The following is a 21,902-nucleotide window of genomic DNA, read 5'->3' as shown; positions in this document are numbered from 1 at the left end:
TAGCATACTAGAATACTCAAATAGTATACTAAGAGGCAGTCTGATTTGCTCTCCTGTTAATACTGAAAACAGCTCACTCTCCTTCTCTTGCAACTACTCACCGTATTATTATTCATCCTTCTGTTGTAGTGTCTCTACATCAATGTGTGACTGTGTGACATCTTTTCACATATAAGTCCATCACAGCTAATTAGCTTTAAGCTTGGCAGAATTTCCTTGTTGTGATGTTACAGATAGGTACAATCATAAAAAAATGCTAACTTTATCTTTAAGACTTTCGCATTCCCTATGGTCCTACGACATATTGCTTCATAACCACTTAACATAAAATATGAGGGCAGCCTGAACACTACATTTATGATAATAAAAAAAACATCACATTGCCTCTGCTTACATTACCTCAGATTTGGAGAAATGTTTTGAAATAGATGATGCAAATGTAATTGCATCATCTATTTTGAAACAATTCTCCAAGGCAACTTCAATTAGGACACATGGGTTTGTCTCGATGACTTTGTTGACCTGAATTTACCCCCTAACTTAATTCAATAACAAACCAATTTACTCCACAATTATAAGTCCCCCGGCCCGGGTTTCTGTTGTTTTCTCGTGGCAGCATTCACCCTATATCACAAGATGGTTCTTCTTCCCTGCTTCCTCTCTATGGCAAGAAATGACTTCGCACCAATAGACAATCCATTCCCCACGCAAAGTGGGTCTCTATGCTAGTGCAATGTTTAAATCGATTTAGATGGCAGATGTGTTCAATAGGTGAAAGTATAATGTTTTGTCGAATGCAGAGCTTTTTTAATTGGTAATTTGCATACCAAGAATTGATCTTGGCTGGTGAACAAATGGAAACTCTAGTCTAACTCTAATGTACAGGATACATCTTTGCTCTAGAAATACAATTCGGAATATGGCTAAGCCTTATTGAATTTTCTCCTATGTGCAAATAGTGTTTTTGTCTTACATGATACAATCAATCTATATCTACAAGTATTTTGCTTGCTTTGACGAAAGCACACCCTTTGTACTGATCGTGTCTGCCTGCCTCTCTGCCATCCTCTCTCTTGTTGTTCCCTGAGGTGCCCTCTTCCCTCCAGTAATGTGTGTCTGCTCCTGGCTTTGGTTTCTCTGGGGCCTCCATGGGTTGGTCACAGGAGAAGGGGGGCCCTGCGAGCTGATGGCGGGGCCCGTCTCAGGAAGTGTTTATCAGAAAGGAGATATAGTGATCGGAGGTCTGTTTCCTGTGCATGTGAGGGCACCACACCCTGAGACGGAGTTTGATAGCATCAGGGTAAATGCTACATGCTCTGTGTAAGTGGACTATTGCATGAAAATGTTTCTGACTCATATTCCAACATGTGATTCGATACTTATAATTGTCATATTCAATTATTTAGTCGATGTTGAATGTGTTATCTGCATAACATTTCCCTATAACTGTCTCACTTTTCTTTCCCAAACCGCTGTTCTCCATCTATTCCAACCAGTTTTAACCAGCGGGCATACCGCTGGCTGCGCACCATGGTTTTTGCCGTGGAGGAGATTAACAGTGACCCTCACCTCCTGCCCAACCTGACGCTGGGCTACCTGGCAGCAGACACCTGCCTGGCTGAGAGCACCACGCTCTCCACAGCCTTGACCATGGTGACCGGCCTTCAGGTTTCTAGAGCTGGCGACGGATGCCAATCTGCCCCTGCTGTCCCAGTTATCATTGGGGACGCGAGGTCCTCCTCCTCCATGGTTATTGCAGACACTCTCGGGGTGTTCGATGTACCAATGGTGAGGACGATGTATTAACATTATAATAGTACCACCGGTAAAACGGTCAAGGCCAGGCTAGATCTCTCAGCTCTCCAGCAGTCACCTGATCTCTTTTCCTGCAGTTGTTGTCACGAAGGGGCGGTCGAAATATGATCACCCATGATGCATATTGTAGATGTGTACCTTTCAAAATGAATAATAAATCCTGCTATACATATCGTTATAATGCATTTGATTCTTAGATTTAATTTATTATGTACCATTTACAGAATGTTGAGAGGGGATGGCATGGCATGCTAGCCAGTGAAAAATTGGAAATGGAAGTGAATTATTTGACCTTGGGTGCTGCCTTGTTGTACATCACCAAATGATGTGTTATACTGATGTCAAAAGGTTATAGGCTGTATTTCTTCTTTAACAAACGTCACCCATTGAAGTGTCATCACCTAAATGATCGCTTTCCCTTCTATCCCAATCTATACACCCTGCCCATCTTCGGTTCATCCTCTTGACTCGATCTTGATTCCTTGTTTCTTTTTCATATTCCCTTAGGTGAGTTATATGGCTTCATGCGTGTGCTTGAGTAATAGTGTGAAGTACCCCCGATTCTTCCGCACAATGCCCAGCGATGCCTTGCAAGCCCGGGCAATGGCCAAGTTGTTGCAACTGTTAGGCTGGTCCTGGGTGGGCCTTGTCTCTGCAGACGATGACTTTGGCAGGTTCGCCATTCAGATACTAACGGAGGAGCTCAGGGGAACTGGAGTATGTGTTGCCTACCACCAAGTGGTTCCAAAGGTAAAGGCCTGCTGCTGTTCTTTCTGTCAGTTACTATACCCTTAATTCACCCCAAGCTTAGAGCCCCTATACGTGTGACTCAAACCAAACCCCTCTGACTCCTGATGTTTTATGTCCAAGGGGTACGGAAAAGAGGAAATGAGAGAAATGGTTGAGACTATCAAGAAGTCCTCTGCAGGATACTTTCATTTTTTAATACTTTTTTTTATACTTTCTTTTGATATTTTCATCACAAATGCAACAGCCAGACATCTGTGGGCTGTCAATTCTTGGGGGGGGGGGTCTCCCTGTCAACTTTTTGGGGCAAATTGGTAAATGGTTGGTATCTTACTGGTCTCTAATTGCCGTTTTCTCTCTCTGTCACTTTATCTCCCCCTTTTTATTTACATAAGGGTTATGCAAAGGAGAAATTGAAAAGCATGGTGGAGACAATTAAGAGGTCCTCTGCTAAAGTGGTGGTGACATTCATCATCGGGCAGGATGCAAAGGTAAGTTTATTCAATTCAGACAATTTACCTGCGGTAAAACAGCTGACACTATCGCACACCAAAAAGATGTATGGGCACAATAAAGCGTGTTCTCTGTCTTCACAAGGCCTTGATGGAGGAGGTGGTTCATCAGAATATAACAGATAAACAGTGGCTTGCTAATGACGCCTGGGTGACCTTAGCCGCTGTGTCTGCTGCTCAAAACATACCCTCTTTAGCTGGGACACTAGGATTCGCTCTGCGTAAGGCTGATATCCCTGGCCTGGGTTCGTTTCTCACTCATATACATCCTACAAAACTCTCACCTCATCCTGACCCGTTTAAGCCAGAACTGTGGGAAGCAGTGTTTGGATGCTCATTAAATATTAAAGGAAGAGCCAAAACTTCAAACCCTTGTTTGGGCTCAGAAGAGATAGGTATTTGGAGCTTGCTCTATTCTCATGAGTTACATATATTGGTTCCTTTAGTCTGCCATGTGTTTATATTTTGCATGTGTCTTTGACATCGACTATCAGCTTTGGGGAAGAGTATCTATGCAGATGTGGCCCAATTGAGAGCAACCTACAATGTTTATAAGGCTGTGTATGCTATTGCTCATGCTATCAAGGATATGCTGGCCTGTTTGCCTGGAAGCAGACTCTTAATCAATGGCCAGTGTCCTGATGTCATGAACTTTCATCCCTCTGAGGTAAAATAATCCCGATCATATAAGTCAAATGCCCCACCTGATCCTTTATTTTCCAAAATATCAATAACCTAACCTTTTCCAGCTTTCTCAGTATATCGGACGTGTCAACTTCACCACACCATTGGGGGAACAGTTATACTTTGATGAAAACGGAGACCCGCCTGCCTCTTTTGACATTCTGAACTGGCACGTCACACCTCAGGGAAAAGTGGAGTTTGTCAACATCGGCTATTTTGTGTCGTCCGAAGGCTCAGGCGGCCGGTTTCACATCGACATGGACAGGGTTATCTGGGGTGGAGGACAGGGAGATAGGGTGTGTCTTTTTTTTTTAATTCGAACATTGACCCTGAATGTTTAAATGTGTAACAGGGCATTCATTTATGCCTTTTAAAATGTAGGTACCTGTCTCTATATGCAGCACACCTTGTCCTGCTGGTACAAGGAAAGCTGTGCAGAAAGGCCGACCAGAGTGCTGCTTTGACTGTGTGCGTTGTCCCGGGGGGGAAATCAGCAATGAAACAGGTACTGCAGAGAGACAACGCACACTGTGCTGGATGTATCATTTTGCTCATGCACCTTGTTAAAAAAAGCTCTTCCATGAATTATATATCTGTAATGTATAATTGTACTTTCTACATATCCCCCGCGTCTAGGATCGGTTGATTGCATTCGGTGTCCAGCGAGATTTTGGTCTGATTCAGATAATACAGTCTGCCTGCCCCAGCAGGTTGACTTTCTATCCCAGAATGACATCATGGGTATAATCCTGTCAATTGTTGCTGTTGCTGGAGCAATAATGACTGCAGCCACCTTGACAACGTTCTTATATTATCGAAACACACCGTTGGTAAATTCTAGTTATAGTGCCCTCCACATATTTGCCTTGATTTTCGATATTTCAATATAACTGGGTCAACATAAAACTATTTTTACATACAATGCACCTCATTCATTTAGATGTGTGCAATATTTTACTGCTGTGACTTCACACTCCTCTCTTTCCTTGCTTAAGGTACGAGCCAACAACTCTGAAGTCAGCTTCATGCTCCTGGTGTCACTGAAGCTGTGCTTCCTGTGTGCCCTGGCCTTCATCGGACGCCCGGTGGCATGGTCCTGTGGCCTGAGACACACCCTGTTTGGGATCAGCTTTGTGCTGTGCATCTCCTGCCTGCTCAGCCGTACGGGGGTGGTCCTGGTGGCCTTTCGCTCCACCCTACCCGGGGAAAACCTCATGCGCTACTTTGGGCCGGCCCAACAGAGACTTGGCATCTCTTTCTGCACCTCGGTTCAGGTGATTTTGTTGCTAAAGGGATATTCATATTGATCCACATTTTTAAAGAACACATAAACAGTTATTCCTGAACCCGTTGTTGGGGGCGGCATGTGGCTCAGGAGGTGGAGCGGATTGGCTGGTAACTGGAAGGTTGTTAGTTCGATCCCCGGGTCCTCCGAGCTGAGTGTCGAGGTGTTCCTGAGCAAGACGCCTTACGCTCACTGCTCCTGACGAGCTGGCTGTTGCCTCGGTGTGTGAATTGTGCATGCATGGGTGAACGTTATTGTGAAGGGCTTTGAGTGGCTACTGTTTAGAAAAGCGCTATATAAATGCAGTCCATTTACATTGTCTTCCAATTCCTAACCGATAGGTATTGATATGTGTACTGTGGCTGGTCCTGGCCCCACCACATCCCGCAGAGAGAGGTGTTCGGGAGAATCGAGGACCCAAGATAGTCCTTGAGTGTGACGTGGGCTCTGTGGTGGGCTTTGGTCTTGTGCTGGGATACATAGGCTTCCTGGCCTGCCTCTGTCTCCTACTGGCTTTCCTGGCTAGGAAACTACCTGACAACTTCAATGAGGCCAAGCTCATCACCTTCAGCATGCTGATCTTCTGTGCTGTCTGGGTGGCCTTCATCCCAGCCTACATCAGCTCTCCAGGGAAGTACTCTGTGACTGTGGAGATCTTTGCCATCCTGGCTTCTAGTTATGGCCTGCTGCTGTGCATCTTCGCTCCAAAGTGCTTTATCCTCCTTCTAAGACCTGAGAGAAACACCAAGAAACACCTGATGGCCAGATAGAAGGATACCTTACTGAATGAAATACGTGATTAAATTGAAGTGTTGATTTGTTTTATAGTCTAATTTGTGTCAAATTAATGAAAATACAATTAAAGGAGGTATATTGACATTTTTCCAATAATCATTGGTTGCAATCTCTATACTACTTTCTGAAGAAATGAATCAGGCATATAAAGATATATTTTCAAGGTTGACAGTCAACGTTTGAGAATAAGACCAAAATGATGTCAACACACCATCATGTAAGTTATGTTGGAAGTAGGCTGACCCCAGTGAATATCGGTTAGCATCTCTGAGTGACAAAATCCCACAGGACTATCTTTAAGGTAAGAGCAGATGGGTGAAACTATTTTAGAGTTTACCTGCACCAGGTGTCCAGGAGGGTTCGTTGAACTTGCAGTTGGTAATATTTTAACTGCAGCTATCACTTGCTCAAAATTGGAATTGCTCATTTTCTGTACAGATAAATTGTATTCATAGAAAATAATCCTTGGTCCATTGAACAGGGGGTTGACAGGTGTCATTCTTTAGAAACAAAGATCTTTAAATAATTTAAGGATTTTCATATGAATCCCTAGTGGGTGATTCTGCTGTGAGACTAACCAAAATCAAAATGTCACTAACAATGAAGGAGAGCTGTTAAACATTATAAATGTTTTATTTTGAACAACCACCACAACCATCGAGTGGTTGTAATGAACAATCCCCCATGGAACATAAATGTGAAGGGTTTGGCTGTGATTGACAACTGAAATATAAACACAGGATATCTGAGGAACCAACGACTGATACTCAATCCTCTCTTGTTATTGAAAGGGTGTTATTTTCAATAACATCCTTTCTACTGGTGGTCTAATTAATGAGTGTTCCTCCATCCCTAAAATAATTGGACTGTCACAAGACTAGAATAAGCAGAAAAGGCTAAACCAAATATATACAAGACAACGCTGATCTGCAGCCTGAACAATGTGATTTTCTAAATGAATCAACTTCTTATAGTAGGAGGTAAAGAAGGAAAGGAAAACACATTTGGCAAGGATATATATTGGTTGAAAAATTGTTGAACATCAATCTTATTAAAATGCCACACAAGCATAACGGACAAGGGACTTTATGATTAGATTGAGTTAACAAGTACATTTCTACAATGAATGACTGCAAAAAATATAAATAGTAAGAAAAGTTGCAATAAATATCTTTCTGATAGCAGCCCAAAAGGGTGGAAGAGACTTAATCATTGCACAAACGTCTTTGACATTAGATGTTTTCGAGAGTTCTTTTCTGGCTTCAGCAAGATTATGTAACATTTGGGAGCAAAAATACAGGCTAGCAGACCATAACTAGAAGCCAGGATGGCAAAGATCTCCACAGCCACAGAGTACTTCCCTGGAGAGCTGACGTAGGCTGGGATGAAGGCCACCCAGACAGCACAGAAGATCAGCATGCTGAAGGTTATGTACTTGGCCTCATTGAAGTTGTCTGGTAGTTTCCTTGCTAGGAAGGCCAAGAAGAGGCAGAGGCACGCCAGCAGGCCAATATAACCGAGGACCAGAGCAAATCCTAGAGCTGAACCCTCGTCACATAAGAGTATAACGATGGCACTCTCTCTAGGCATCAGTGTTTGTGGAGTAGGAGGAGCCACCGTCAACCAAATTATACAAATAATAACCTGTATGGAGATAAATGTGTTTTATAATACAGTACTAATTATTTCCAATGTACATTACCAATGCATACATTTATTGGATATCAACAAAGAAACATACAATCCTCACCTGGACCAAGGTGCAAAGGGTAATGAAGGCTCTTTGCTGTACAGGTCCAAACCATTTCATAAGGTGGCTGCCTGGAAGTGTTGCCCTAAAGGCCATCAATACCACTATCGTTTTACCCAGAACACAAGAGATACAGAGGACAAAGGTGATCCCGAAAGCTGTTTGGCGAAGCATACAGGACCAGTCTGAGGGACGGCCGATGAAGGTCAGAGAACACAGGAAGCACAGAGTCAAGGAGAAGAGCAGCAGGAAGCTCAGCTCAGAGTTGTTGGCTCTTACTATTGGAGAAGATATGTGACAAGAGAATATAAAGATCACCCAACAAGTGCACAAGGAGCCAAGCAGGGCAATGGTTATGAGGGTTATGCCCATGGTGTCCCTGAAGGACAGGAAGTCCACTTCTTTGGGAAAGCAGGCTGTTCTGTCAACATTGGACCAAAACTGCGGCAAGCAGAGTACACACTCTATGGAGTCTGAGGAAATGAAGAAGACAGCTTTAGTTTCCAGGGCCTATGCATTTTATGGTTCAGGAATCTCACTGTTATAGTTTATGAATAGAGACTTACTGGTCTGATTGCTAATCTCCCCAGCTCTACAGACCACACAGTCATGGCAGCATATAGGAAAGTTTGGTCGGATGGCCTTTCTGGTGCCTTGTAGACAAGGACTGCTGCATACTGACTCAGGAACCTGTGATATAATGGACAGAAACTCTACAGTTAATAAAATTCCCAGGAGCACAGCCAAACACTGGCACACACAGGCTTCCCGTTGTGAGGCACAACCAATGCTAGGCATGTGTAACGTGTGAGGAATATTATCCTTACTGTTGTCTTGTTGCCATTCCATATAATGTTCTCTTCTTGGAGCTTGAGTTTTTTCTGGCCAGCTGTTGCTGTCCCATCAAACATGCCAATCGTTACAAATCGCTCGCCATCAAATCCCAGTTGCCAATTGAGTAGATCATAAATAGCGACTGGGTCACCATTGTGATCAAACTTGGTCTCCTCACCAAACTGATTAATGTAATCCACTTCCTTAAGGTAATGAAGAAGCTAAAGAGAACCATCTGGTAACCATCAACTCATCAAAATGATAAACTAGAAGTATGCAGTGAGAATCTGTGCAGTAGCCTACCTGCCAAGGCTGTATATTGGCTGCATCTGGACAAGCCTTCAGTGGAAATGGTCCAGCATCCTTCTTGCAGCTCATCATGGATTTAATCGCATGTGCAATAGCATAGACAGCTTTGTAGACATTGTAAGAAATCCTTAGTTTGGAAAAATCTGAGTAGATGTTTTTCATACTTCTCAGATCTTCTGATCCAGAACACAGAGGTTTATCATTTTCAATTTGATTTCCAGAGCCGGCACCTAAACGGCACCCAAAGACCTTTTCCCAGAAAGGAATCAGAAAGGGATTCTCAGAGGCATCTGGGTTTGAGGGGTGTAGACGCAGTAGAAAGTCTTGAAGGCCAGGAATGTATACTCCACGGACGGCTAACCCTATAGTGCCCTGGAGGATTTGATGGTACTTGGGAGAGGTGGAGAGCACAGGGGCTGTGCTCCATGCCTCACTGGCCAGCCATTGTATCCCTGTTAGTCCCTGCCTGTAAACAGGAACAATAACAAATGTATTGTATCTTCAAACTGAATGCAATGGCTTACATAGTACAGATCATGTTAGAAGATCTTATCAACCGGCATATAATTGAAAGGGATATGTTTGCATGGTATTGTGGAGATATGCTTGTAGAAACAATGCTTCATGCCTGAGTGCTTCATCAAACAGTGCCCCAGCATCTTGTTCCACCGCAAACACCAGGACCACCAAAGCCCCTGAGGATCGAATCCTGGAAGCAATAGCGGCCAAGGCCTCTCTTGCATGGTTTTTAGGGATTATCTCTTGGAGGGCCACACAGGCACCAAACTTCTTAACCTTTAGAGAACAACCAAACATATTCGTCCAACATACCAACATTCATCACATTAAGTTGATTCATTTCAATAATGTTATAATAATATAAACAAAATATAAAGAATATATACAGTAGCTACCTCATTTGCAAAGACAGTTGCACCACTACGACCATAAACGTCATCTCCTGCTATTACCCCTACCCACGTCCACTGGAAATGTTTGACAAGTTGAACTAGTGCATCAACCTTTTAAAGGAAGGGAAAGTACAAAACATTAGTAAAATAAAGATAATAAAGACACATTTCCGGTTAGGCACAACATTATACAAGGCAAATACTACATTCATGGAAAATAGATTAAATAAAGAAAATGTGTCACACATTTATACATAAAGACTCTAACCTGGAAGAGGTCACTGGGCATTGTTCTTAAGAAGGCAGGGTACTCCTTTTTGTTACTGAGACAAGCACAGCTGGAGAAATAGCTAACCTGAGAGGAGAAGTGTGTAATAGACATCACAATCTCTCAGAATTTGTATACTAGAGTGGATCTGGGCACAAGGAGGAGATGGGTTACATTAAAAGACAATGGTTCTGTCTGACCTGAGGCACATGGAAGGCTCCGAGGAAACGAGCCACGACTAGAGACTGGGTTGATCCGGCGTCTCCTATCACCACAGGAACAGTCCCGGGACACATGTGATTATCCACCATCTCTGCCTCTGAATCTTGCTCGGTTCCCATCAGCTCTATGGCAGCCTTCAAGGCCTGGTAGGGTGTGCTGCATGAGTCATAAATCTTATAGCCCAGAGTGACGTTTGGAAGGAGTTTTCCCTCCCTGTTGATCTCTTCAATTGCAAAGATCATACTTTGTGCCATGCGAAATATTCGCAAGCTAAAGCTATGGGAAAAAAAAGAGAGAATATTCACTGAATGTAAAGGTTATTAAGTATACCATCCAAAAATATGTACGTACGTGAAATACTCCTGTCAGAAATATTTTACAGGGGGAAATATGAATCACATCTGTCTCATGAATCTTTAACTCCTGTGAAATCAATATGTGTCCAAAGAATGCTGATCTTACCTGGTGCAGTGTAGGTTTGAAGGCAGGGTGGTGAATGAGTGATGTGGCTCCACTACCGTTTCATGAAGAGGAAACAGACCCCCTAGTGTGACGTCCCCAATCCTTTGCAGAACAGGCAGGGATAGGGACCCCGGCGTTTCTTTGCATTGCTGTGCATCCTGGTCACAAAGTACTAGAGACATTCCCGACCACAGCACATGAAAAAGCAGAAAGTCTGACCAAAAAGCAGAAGCCTTTGTCAGAGCACCTTGCAGCCAATTCATTTTCAACGCAATCCAAATAAAAGGTTCTGTGAGGCAAAGAAACAGTTGTAACATCAATGCCAACGTCAATTCATTTAAATCTCATGTATGTACGTCTATGTAAACAAATTAACTACACCATGATACGGGAAAATAAACAGGAGCCCTCAATATAAGATCGTTGTATCAGACACTTTGCAATAACAACAGAATTCACATGAGGCAAATGTAGGGTGGATTGTAGTGGCTCATAAATTTATTCTAGCATATCCCAGTGAAACACCATGGACATCATATAACAACCGATGGAGATGCGTGTGTGTACACCACACCTCGCGGTCAGCTGAGAGAGGCTTTATATGTGCTATCTGCCTCATACGATTGCATGCAACGAAGGACCCATCTCCCTTGCGGTCAGATCAATGGAGAGATTTAAACAGAAGATTTCAATAGCGCGGCAAGGATTAAAAAAAAGAATAGAGTAGAGTGAACATCGGATCATAACAGAGAGGGGGGGGGGGGGTGTTTTTAACTGTCAGCATGGATAGTTGTATGCTTGGTTGGGGCTCGCTTATGCCTGAGTGATGAAAAGAGGCACTAGCATGTTTTTCCATGAACACATCCAGACACACGCACAAACACACACACACACACACACACACACACACACACACACACACACACACACACACACACACACACACACACACACACACACACACACAGACAGACACACACCCACACACAGAATGTTATAAAATTTATTAAATGTTCCGAATCAGACTTTTCTTTGGCCTTTGTCACATTAGTTGAGATTAGTTCATCTAAATGCAAATTAGGCTCTTTGTTTTTAAGAGTTAATTAGAATAATATAATACCATATCATTATATTTTATCATCATATTGTTGACTATTTGATTTCTCTGCATATACGGTCCATCCGATTCTTTCAGGGGTAAACCAATAATTAGGTAATACGGAACAATATAATGGATTATGTGGTGAAACTGGGGGGTTGAAGGGATGCAAGTGTGTCGTATCAGCTCATCAAATCTTCAAGGTCATAGGTATAAATGTACTGGATTTGCCTTGCCTCATAAATAGGACTGAATTAGTGTCTGAGTGAATTAGTGGCTCATTTAGAGCAAAACCCCTGCAGGCTAGACAACAAAAAACGAACTACAGAGACTCTGGTGAAAATGAGCTTTGACATGTGTACATGTTTTGCTGCCTGAGGCCAGATTTTCCCATGCTCTCTTAATGTGTTCCCACTGGGGAGGATTGCAACCTTGTTTAGGTACAAAAAGCCCTTTCCTTTCTTTCTGAGCCCTGAGGGAGCTTAGATTCTGCATAGGCTCTGTATATGACTGATAACAGGAGAACAATAATGCAGGTGACCTTGTGGGCAATATACAATTACACATGTATATACCACATAAAAAAAAAAAAAAATTTGTTTCGAAGCCTAACCCTGAGACTCCCAAGTTCAAGTTTATTTATAACACACTTTTTATTCTAATAATAATAATAATAATAATAATAATAATAATAATAATAATAATAATAATAATAATAATAATAATAATAATAATAATAAATGTATTTTGTATAGCGCTTTTAAATGACCCAAAGACGCTTACAGTGTCGGAGACATAAAAAAAACACACAAAAAAGGGTGATGACAATCAGGGGGACAAGCGGAAGACAGCACAACAGAGAACAGAAGCAAGGTGGAGTGTGAAATGGATGGAAGGATGGATTGAAGAGTGGAAGGGGGGCTGATGGGTGAGGAGAGTAGAGAGGAGAGTGTGGAGGGGAAGGTCAAGGGGAGAGGGCAGGGAAGAAGATGGCTATGGGTAGGGGCAGTCACAGGCTTGGGAAAATAGAGGTATGTAAACAAATGCTCACATACATATATCAATGGTATTAGAAGTGATAATATATTATAGACGGTGAAATTAGGGGCCTTATTCACTCAGCCATTGCAAAATCATTACAAGTTCAAGAACATCCCCAAAGGGCCAGTCACCACTTCATAACTATTTGGATTGCAAATCATGTATAACTAATCTAAATCTTAATTTGTGTATAAATAATTAAACACTGATACCCTAAAAGGCAAAAAAAAAAAAAAGTTAGATCTTGCCTTGTCTCACCAGCTTACCACTTAATCATCCATGAGACTTAGGCCTTCAATCTTCTCCTACTTTCTTATCTCAACACTACAAGTTAATTAAGAATGTTTCCCGGGAAATATCTCAAACGTTCCTCTATGAACAATAACTAACCAAGCTTTTTACATACCTATAAGCATGCTAATGGGTTTCTGTATTTACTACAGGACACTGCCAAATCCAAATAATGAAAACGGATTCTGTAGCTGTTCAACTGCCTCAATTCATCAAATGGCATAAGAAAAATACACATTTCACAATCACACATACCACAATGGTTTGACAACGGTTTAAAATGTAATGTAACGACCCACAAGGGCCAATGAACCTATTCGATTTCTCAGAAATAGTATGATTTATGCCAGTATAGGGGACTTAATGAATGAACACAAATCCTAATACCAAATTAAAATGTAATTCTGAAGTGGTAGAGAATAAGAGGTAGGGTAGAATGCCTTCGATAGAAGTTGGATCTGCTTCTCAGTGCTGTGCATTTGACATTCATTGATGGAAAGTTGTTCAATTCAATTTCAACATGTTATTGTATTTTGTGATTCTGTTTCGTTTCTTCTTTATTGGTTGTTTTCATTTCTAAATTCAGTCCAGTCATGCCCGTAGCCAGCTAAGAGGTATATATTTTTTTAAGAGCTAAGATAAAACCAGAAACTAAATTGTATAAAAAATTAAAAGTGCTTGCTTGATTTAGTTTAAACTCGTAACTTTTTGTGCACCGTGTGTAACATACGGTGGTATGTGTGCGAGCAGTGCCCCCCTTCCCAACCAAACAAAACTTAATCCCCGCAACTGAAGCCCAGCCCCCTCCCCCCCCCACCCACCCTGGCTACGGCCCGGAGTCCAACTGGGTTGTGAAATTGTTGTTTGCTTTAGCTTTCTGCTAAATCTTGAATACATTGCGTTTTCTACAATGCATTGTTTAACTTGGCCTTTGTTTTCTTTTACCTGTCTATTTTATTTTAACTTCATTTTATTGTATGTTTGCTTAAGATTTCTGCTGGATCTTAAATACATTGCACTTTGCCTCGGCTTTCTTTGACTTTGACTTATTTTATTATTTCATTTTATTGTATGACAATGTTTCTATATGAAGCACTATGAGTCTGCCTCGTGTCTGAAAAGTGCTATATAAATAAAGTTGCCTTGCCTTGCCTTGAATAACCTTTGTTATTCAAGGCACTTTACCACTTACTTCTGAATCACTGTGTTATAGCTCACTTATGTTTGGTCTATCCAACAGATGGTCAGTGACACTTGGGCCTGGTTGGTAGCAACAATCTTCAAGTTGGTGGTTTTTGTTCTGAATGACTGTTGTCTGGAATAGATTAAACCACTGACCATTATCCTTTGGTAATTGCCACACATTTGACATACCCATCGATCAACATATTTAATATGTGGATATGTATTTTAAATGTAGTCATGCCAATCCCCAAAAGAATACCACTTGGCATTGATTACTCAGATTGTTATTTAATAATACGTTTTGTTTTAAATGCAGATAAAAATGTAAGGAGAATTGTTATTTTATATGAGCAAAACCTTAAAATGTTTGGAGAACTGACGATAAATGGCGTTAGATTGAAGAATATCACATAATTAATCATTGTATTTCTTTAAAGACTTCAATTTTGTATATTTCTAGAAGCATGCAACAAACCAAATTAAATATTACCACTAAAATGTGATCTAAACTGTGATATGTATGCATGTTAAACTACCACAAATCTATGTCAATTAGTTTCATGGGTAGAAAACATTTAGATTGACAAGTAATTACATTGAGACATTCCCTTAAGACTTAGGGATTGGCTTGTTTGTAAAGTTGACTGCATGCTGGGATGGTCCTTTGAGAGCATATTGTAGCCTCCAGTGTTGTTTTAATCAACTGCAAATTGAAACATGCAGTCATGGGTAAAATAACCATGCAATCCATCTTAATTGTTACTGTATATTCGCTACGGTAAGGATGTCATCATCTGAGAACTTCCAATTAATCTTTCTCCCAGATCACTAGGGCAGGAGGCAGGGTCTGGCTGGGCATGCAAAGGCAGGTAGGTGTCGTCAACACAGTGATGACACCCAGGCCTTGGGCTATGTGAAGGTGTTCACCAGGTGTGGTTTGGAGATTTCATTACTTTATTATCTCCCAAAAGGGAGCTTTCTCTTTTCAAAAACACATTGCAAAAATGATGCAAATTGACCTCCAATTGACCTAAGTACAAATAAAACATTCCAATAACACATTATTTATCTTTAGTTGTCAGTTCATATCTAAAAAACTGCAACATTTATGAATATATAGATACATATATAAAGTATAAAATAACTTAACCTAAGTATAAAATAAATAACCTAGCCAACAAAAGGTCAATGATGAGATGAACCTAAAGGGACACAACATTTTGCACAGTATTTCAATATAGCATCACCAAATGTAGAGCTTCAGTCTTATCTGGGGCCACACGTGCTGTGAAATATATATTTTTTGTAAGATCTTACAGACTCCTACTAAAGGGATATATTAGTAAACAAAACTTGACTGTAAAATCATATATATATATATATATATATATATATATATATATATATATATATACATCATATCTTTGTTTAATTGTATTATAAAACAGTTCCAAATTACAGGCCATGGGTTCCTTTTCAGCGGTTTCTCTTATATTTCCTAATCATAGTAGTTTGCTCTGACTAATAGTTTTTATATATAAGAGTATACTACTCTAAGAGTATATATTACTTATATACTTATTGATTTGCAAAAATATAGCTGTTACTATGGAACAATATATTAGCTAAATTAAAATATAGATGAGATTTTCTATAGCCTGTATGAGCTTCATCTCAAGAGGTTGAAACATATTCATGATGCGTTTGTGTGTGTGTGTGTGTGTGTGTGTGTTTGTGTGTGTGTGTGTGTGTGTGTGTGCGTGCGTGTGTGCGTGCGTGTGCGTCTGTGTGCGTGCGCGTGCGTGTGTGTGTGTGTGTCAGCCACCTGGTAAATAGTTTGTTCTTTGTTTTCCTTGGGAGGCATTTGACCGATGATCTTATGTTTTTGTGATAACTCACAAATATCTGGGTTACAGCTTCTTTGGACCTGGTTTCCTCATTGCAATAATGTATTCCAATAATATTGGATTATAGTCAAAGGAATCATTCATATTGAATGCACAGATGTTCAATTTTGGAATTTGTCTGAAACTGAACAAGATGGTTGATTTACAGGGTGGGCCTGAAAAGGCAACACCGTTGGTGCTGCTATTTTAGGGGTTTTGCATCTAATTCAGGGACGTACAATTTACATGACAGATCTCTTCTTTATCGTCAGGTTTTGGAAACAGCATAAGCCAGCCGTACTATCCTCCTATATGGCAACTACGCGAAGCTTCAGAATTTTCTTCAGTCTTAGGTAAATGGTTGCATTTAGATGTGCTTAGGGGTGAGTTAGGATTTTATGTCTATTACGGTTAAAATACATGTCAGTCCTAAATTTCTGCAGTTATCTTGGATGTCATCATTGCATTTAAACTCTTACGCAAATGAACATGGGAAATTAGCTTGTATCTGAGTGGGCTGTTGTATTTCGCTATTGACAATGCCAAATGTATCAGCCACCTCATGTATCCTTTTCTACAAGGGCTACACAATAAGTCTATGTGCTATGTGCGTCCTGGAGGGTATTCGTCATTCAACCTTGCATCTGTTTCAAATGCTATCAGGCTGTATTTGGTGCTGGTTTGCTCCTCCCATATACCTCTCCTCCTCGAGTGTTTTTTTGTATACAGCGCAGTCTTCTTTTTTTGGTGGAAAACTAGCGCAACAGAGTGGCCTTGAATGTGTACCACAGCGTTTCCACAGCTCGATACGTTTTCGCAGTGAGTCCGTCTTTTACAGAGATATTCCTGAATCGCAGTCTAGGAAAACGGCGGGGAAAAGTTGTTTTTTCGCCCGTGTGGATGGGGTCTTATTGCATCTTGTGCAAGCGCAGAACATACACGCTACTGTGTAATTGGCAGTAGTCTTCCCGGTGCGTGGATGCAACTTGTCTGCCTAACGGGTCAGACGAGAGGCAACGGAGTGGCCGTTGGTTTGAGTCCGGGTGGTGTGTAGGCCCCTGTACAGTCCCACAAGGACATGTGCAGGGGGAGGGCGTTCTGTAAAGGGGCGTGTCGAGGGGAAGGCCTGGTTCGATTGGCCACCCGGAGTGCCACCCCTGCTAATTCTGACAGTTGATTGAATTTGAACTTATCAATCAAAACCTGCATTTTCGACTAGCACAGCAGAACTTGCATGATTGATGCGCCACAATTTTTTACTACGCAACGCTTCAATGCTTTTTATGTTCAAATTATCATGCAAACTATCATATTCAAGGACAGAATAGCATGTGTCATTCTGTGCCATTCCAGCGCCAGTCCGAAATGTAATTACTTTAGAAGGTGGGGAACAAAAACTGATCCCAGTATCAGGTGTCTACAGTTACTACTCTAAGAATGGAACAGGGTTTTGATAGACAGAGGCATGCAGAGGATTTGACCTGTTTTTTATTCGAAAAAAGGTGTTTCATTGTTGAAATGAAACACATTGTTGTCTTGATCTGTTTCCCTTTGTATCCATGTCTAAAAAACATCTGTAAAGGCTCGTTTGCAATCCCTTTTGTTCATGTAACCTTTGCAAATGGACTTGACATACCTTATGGCATAATCAACGAAAAACATAATTTAATGGCGGCTCCTCCGGAATTTTAATAGGGGCCCTTAGGCCATTTCAATACGTAAAAAGGTTTGGCAGTGCTTGAAAACGATTCAATGGGGTTTGGGCGCCATCTGCTGGAATTCTTTGCAGGTGCAACAATGTTACAGCCCTAGTCACTTGGTGACATTCTTCATTATACCAGTGTTTGTCTTCCATCAACACTTCTTAAGTATTGATGGAGAAAAATAAATTGCTGCAATTATTTTAGGAAGAACAATCTTTCCCAAAGGAAGATGCACTATTCCTGCATGTTAATTAAAAAAGAAATATATATATATATATATATATATATATATATATACACAGTGGGGCAAAAAAGTATTTAGTCAGCCACCAATTGTGCAAGTTCTCCCACTTAAAAAGACGAGAGAGGCCTGTAATTTTCATCATAGGTAAACCTCAGCTATGAGAGACAAAATGAAAAAAAAAGAATCCAGAAAATCACATTGTCTGATTTTTTAAGAATTTATTTGCAAATTATGGTGGAAAATAAGTATTTGGTCACCTACAAACCAGCAAGATTTCTGGCTGTCACAGACCTGTAACTTCTTCTTTAAGAGGCTCCTCTGTCCTCCACTTGTTACCTGTATTAATGGCACCTGTTTGAACTCCTTATCAGTATAAAAGACACCTGTCCATAACCTCAAACAGTCACACTCCAAACTCCACTATGGCCAAGACCAAAGAGCTGTCAAAGGACACCAGAAACACAATTGTAGACCTGCACCAGGCTGGGAAGTCTGAATCTGCAATAGGTAAGCAGCTTGATGTGAAGAAATCAACTGTGGGAGCAATTATTAGGAAATGGAATACATACAAGACCACTGATAATCTCCCTCGATCTGGGGCTCCACGCAAGATCTCACCCTGTGGGGTCAAAATGATCACAAGAACGGTGAACAAAAATACCAGAACCACACGGGGGGACCTAGTGAATGACCTCCAGAGAGCTGGGACCAAAGTAACAAAGGCTACCATCACTAACACACTACGCCGCCAGGGACTCAAATCCTGCAGTGCCAGACGTGTCCCCCTGCTAAAGCCAGTGCATGTCCAGGCCCGTTTGAAGTTTGCTAGAGAGCATTTGGATGATCCAGAACAGGATTGGGAGAATGTCATATGGTCAGATGAAACCAAAATAGAACTTTTTGGTGAAAACTCAACTCGTCGTGTTTGGAGGAGAAAGAATGCTGAGTTGCATCCAAAGAACACCATACCTACAGTGAAGCATGGGGGTGGAAACATCATGCTTTGGGGCTGTTTTTCTGCCAAGGGACCATGACGTCTGATCCGTATGACGGAAAGAATGAATGGGGCCATGGATCGTGAGATTTTGAGTGAAAACCTCCTTCCATCAGCAAGGGCACTGAAGATGAAACGTGGCTGGGTCTTTCAGCATGACAATGACCCCAAACACACCGCCCGGGCAACGAAGGACTGACTTCGTAAGAAGCATTTCAAGGTCCTGGAGTGGCCTAGCCAGTCTCCAGATCTCAACCCCATAGAAAATCTTTGGAGGGAGTTGAAAGTCCGTGTGGCCCAAAAACATCACTGCTCTAGAGGAGATCTGCATGGAGGAATGGGCCAAAATACCAGCAGCAGTGTGTGAAAACCTTGTAGACTTACAGAAAACGTTTGACCTCTGTCATTGCCAACAAAGGGCATGTAACAAAGTATTGAGATGACCTTTTGTTATTGACCAAATACTTATTTTCCACCATAATTTGCAAATAAATTCTTTAAAAATCAGACAATGTGATTTTCTAGATTTCTTTTTTTCATTTTGTCTCTCATAGCTGAGGTATACCTATGATGAAAATTACAGGCCTCTCTCATCTTTTTAAGTGGGAGAACTTGCACAATTGGTGGCTGACTAAATACTTTTTCGCCCCACTGTATATCGGTGCAGTGCCTGGTGAGAAATTCAAGGTCTACTGCTGGTGCCTTGCTTGAGGGCACAGGCAGGGGTATTAACCTAAGATGTAGGTACTTTGGTGTGGGAAGAAACCATGTCAACGCCGGGAGAACACAGAAAGTGTCCCCCCCCCCGAGTCAGTGGTGTAACCCCCTTAGCACTGTGTCCACCCGTAAACACAGCATACCTCAGGCATCGTTGCATCTGGCATGAATGCCCATAATCAATCCTTTTGTGTGCTGGTAAGACCTTTTCCGTCTGTCTGATTTGATTAAGCACTGAGTGATTCTCCAACCCTAAAATATGAGGTCTGCCACATGGTTGGAATTAAGCTAGAATAATATCAGGTGGATAGAGAAATACATATACAGCACTACTTTGCCTGAACGTTATTTTCTCAGCCCATCAAGTTTGATTTATTAAAAGAGAAAAGAGACATTTGACAAGGTAAACCTTTTTATCTATGAAATAAATATATATAAAAAATATTCAGTCTGAATAATTGCTTTATTTTCATTGTTTATATCCAGCACACACATTTAAAAAGAAGTGAAAGAAGTGCATTGGAATTGGTAGAAAGGTTACTTGAAAATGAAAATGAATTAAACCCTCTCCCTGTGCAGAGATAAAGCTGTTTTGATTGGGCTCTTTCCGCTATTCCTATCTGTCCTTTATGAATTCCTAACTGGCCAATGCACATGATTTACTCCTGTTAATGACTTTGAGAGCTGCAAAATTACTTAATGCTAATGACTCATTACACACCAAATTGGTATGTCCTCTCTAATGGTACATTAATGGCACAGTAGTTAACATTACTAATATTAAACATCTTGTTCGGAGGCAGTATTTTAAAAGAAGGCTATGCCTCTGTAGAAGGAAGAATGTCATAAATATTATTAGATTTAAAAGCACAAAACCAGTAAAATCGACATTGCTATTGCACATTAGTATTCAATGTCTGATGTTTCCGACAGTTCTTCTCCGGTCTGAGCAAGGTTATGTAACATTTGGAAACACAAAGTACAGGCTAACAGACCATAAACTAGAAGCCAGGATGGCAATGATCTCCACAGCCACAGAGTACTTCCCTGGGGAGCTGATGTAGGCTGGGATGAAGGCCACCCAGACAGCACAGAAGATAAGCATGCTGAAGGTGATGAACAAAATATTATTATATATATTCGTAAGCCAAATCTAATGCATAGAAATAATCAGAATCAGGTTATTACATCAGGTTATATAGTCTCCTAAAGCACAATGTGCACATGGCAGTCACAATTTTGGTGTGGAGACTATAGCCTCAAACACTTCTTATGTTTAAAACTCATGTTAAAAGTAAAACATATTTGAGAGGAGAAATATAAATCACATCCATCTCATAAATCTTTTACAAAAGTGCCAAAGACACAAACTTCTGTATGTGCAAAGATAACTGATCATACCGAAGTTCAAATGTTTTATTTAAATTCTAGATTTGGTTCTTTGTATTCATTTTTAATAATTAATTAGTATAATATAGTACCATTTAATTATATTATATCAATATATATTTGATTTCTCTCCATTTGACAATCCATCAGATTCTCAGCAGTATATCAGTTAGTGGTTTTCAAGGAATGTTATAATGGATCTCCCAGTTATGAAGTGAAGCTTGGGGCCGAAGGCTGCAAGTGTGCTACATCAGCTCATCAAGGCTTCAAGGTCATAGATATAAATGTTCTAAAACTGCTATGCCTCATAACTCTGAGTGATCAGTGTTTGAATTAATTAGTGTCTAATTAAGAGCCAAACCCCTGCAGGCTAGACAACAAAAACCTAAATGACAGACTCTGGTGAAAATGAAATTGACAAAGGTACGTGTTTTACTGCCTGAGGCCAGAGTTTTCCATGCTCTCTCAATGTGCTAAGTTAATGTGTGTCCCACTGGGGGCGATTGCAACCTTGTTTAGGTAAAGATAAAACTGTTTCCTTTCACTGTGCCAAGGGAGCAGAGACTGCATAGACTCAGTAAACCCTCATGTTCAATTTATTTATCGTAATCTTTTTATTCTAATGATGTATACACACATCATATATGGTTGGGAGAAGATACATTACAATAGAAAATCTGTTAAATTAAGTGATATTAGTGGCATTATTCACTCAGCCATTGCAAGAACAAAAACCAAGAAAGAAAGCCAGCCAGAAAT

The 21,902-nt window shown here is 40.9% G+C and overlaps 2 protein-coding genes across 2 annotated transcripts; one reads left to right on the top strand and one right to left on the bottom strand.

The window, feature by feature from the left end:
- Positions 1–636: 636 nt before the first annotated feature.
- On the top strand, positions 637–5,813 carry LOC307073217 (extracellular calcium-sensing receptor-like; the record flags this gene model as incomplete). The annotated part of the gene is made up of 12 exons (XM_079732920.1): positions 637–712; positions 1,164–1,320; positions 1,497–1,788; positions 2,323–2,565; positions 2,958–3,053; positions 3,160–3,319; positions 3,569–3,741; positions 3,824–4,054; positions 4,140–4,263; positions 4,395–4,588; positions 4,754–5,032; positions 5,385–5,813. 12 exons carry the CDS (start codon positions 637–639, stop codon positions 5,811–5,813), a joined length of 2,454 nt encoding a protein of 817 aa, XP_079589046.1.
- A 1,234-nt stretch (positions 5,814–7,047) lies between these two features.
- On the bottom strand, positions 7,048–20,859 carry LOC307073216 (extracellular calcium-sensing receptor-like; the record flags this gene model as incomplete). Its single annotated transcript, XM_079732919.1, has 10 exons — positions 7,048–7,482; positions 7,589–8,061; positions 8,155–8,278; positions 8,416–8,643; positions 8,726–9,197; positions 9,360–9,526; positions 9,646–9,753; positions 9,911–9,997; positions 10,111–10,408; positions 20,750–20,859. 10 exons carry the CDS (start codon positions 20,857–20,859, stop codon positions 7,048–7,050), a joined length of 2,502 nt encoding a protein of 833 aa, XP_079589045.1.
- Between the last annotated feature and the right edge of the window lie 1,043 nt (positions 20,860–21,902).

This window comes from Pollachius pollachius (genome assembly GCF_949987615.1).
Source record: "Pollachius pollachius genome assembly, chromosome: 3".
Lineage (NCBI taxonomy): Eukaryota > Metazoa > Chordata > Actinopteri > Gadiformes > Gadidae > Pollachius > Pollachius pollachius.
This window is presented reverse-complemented; position numbering and strand designations above follow the sequence as displayed.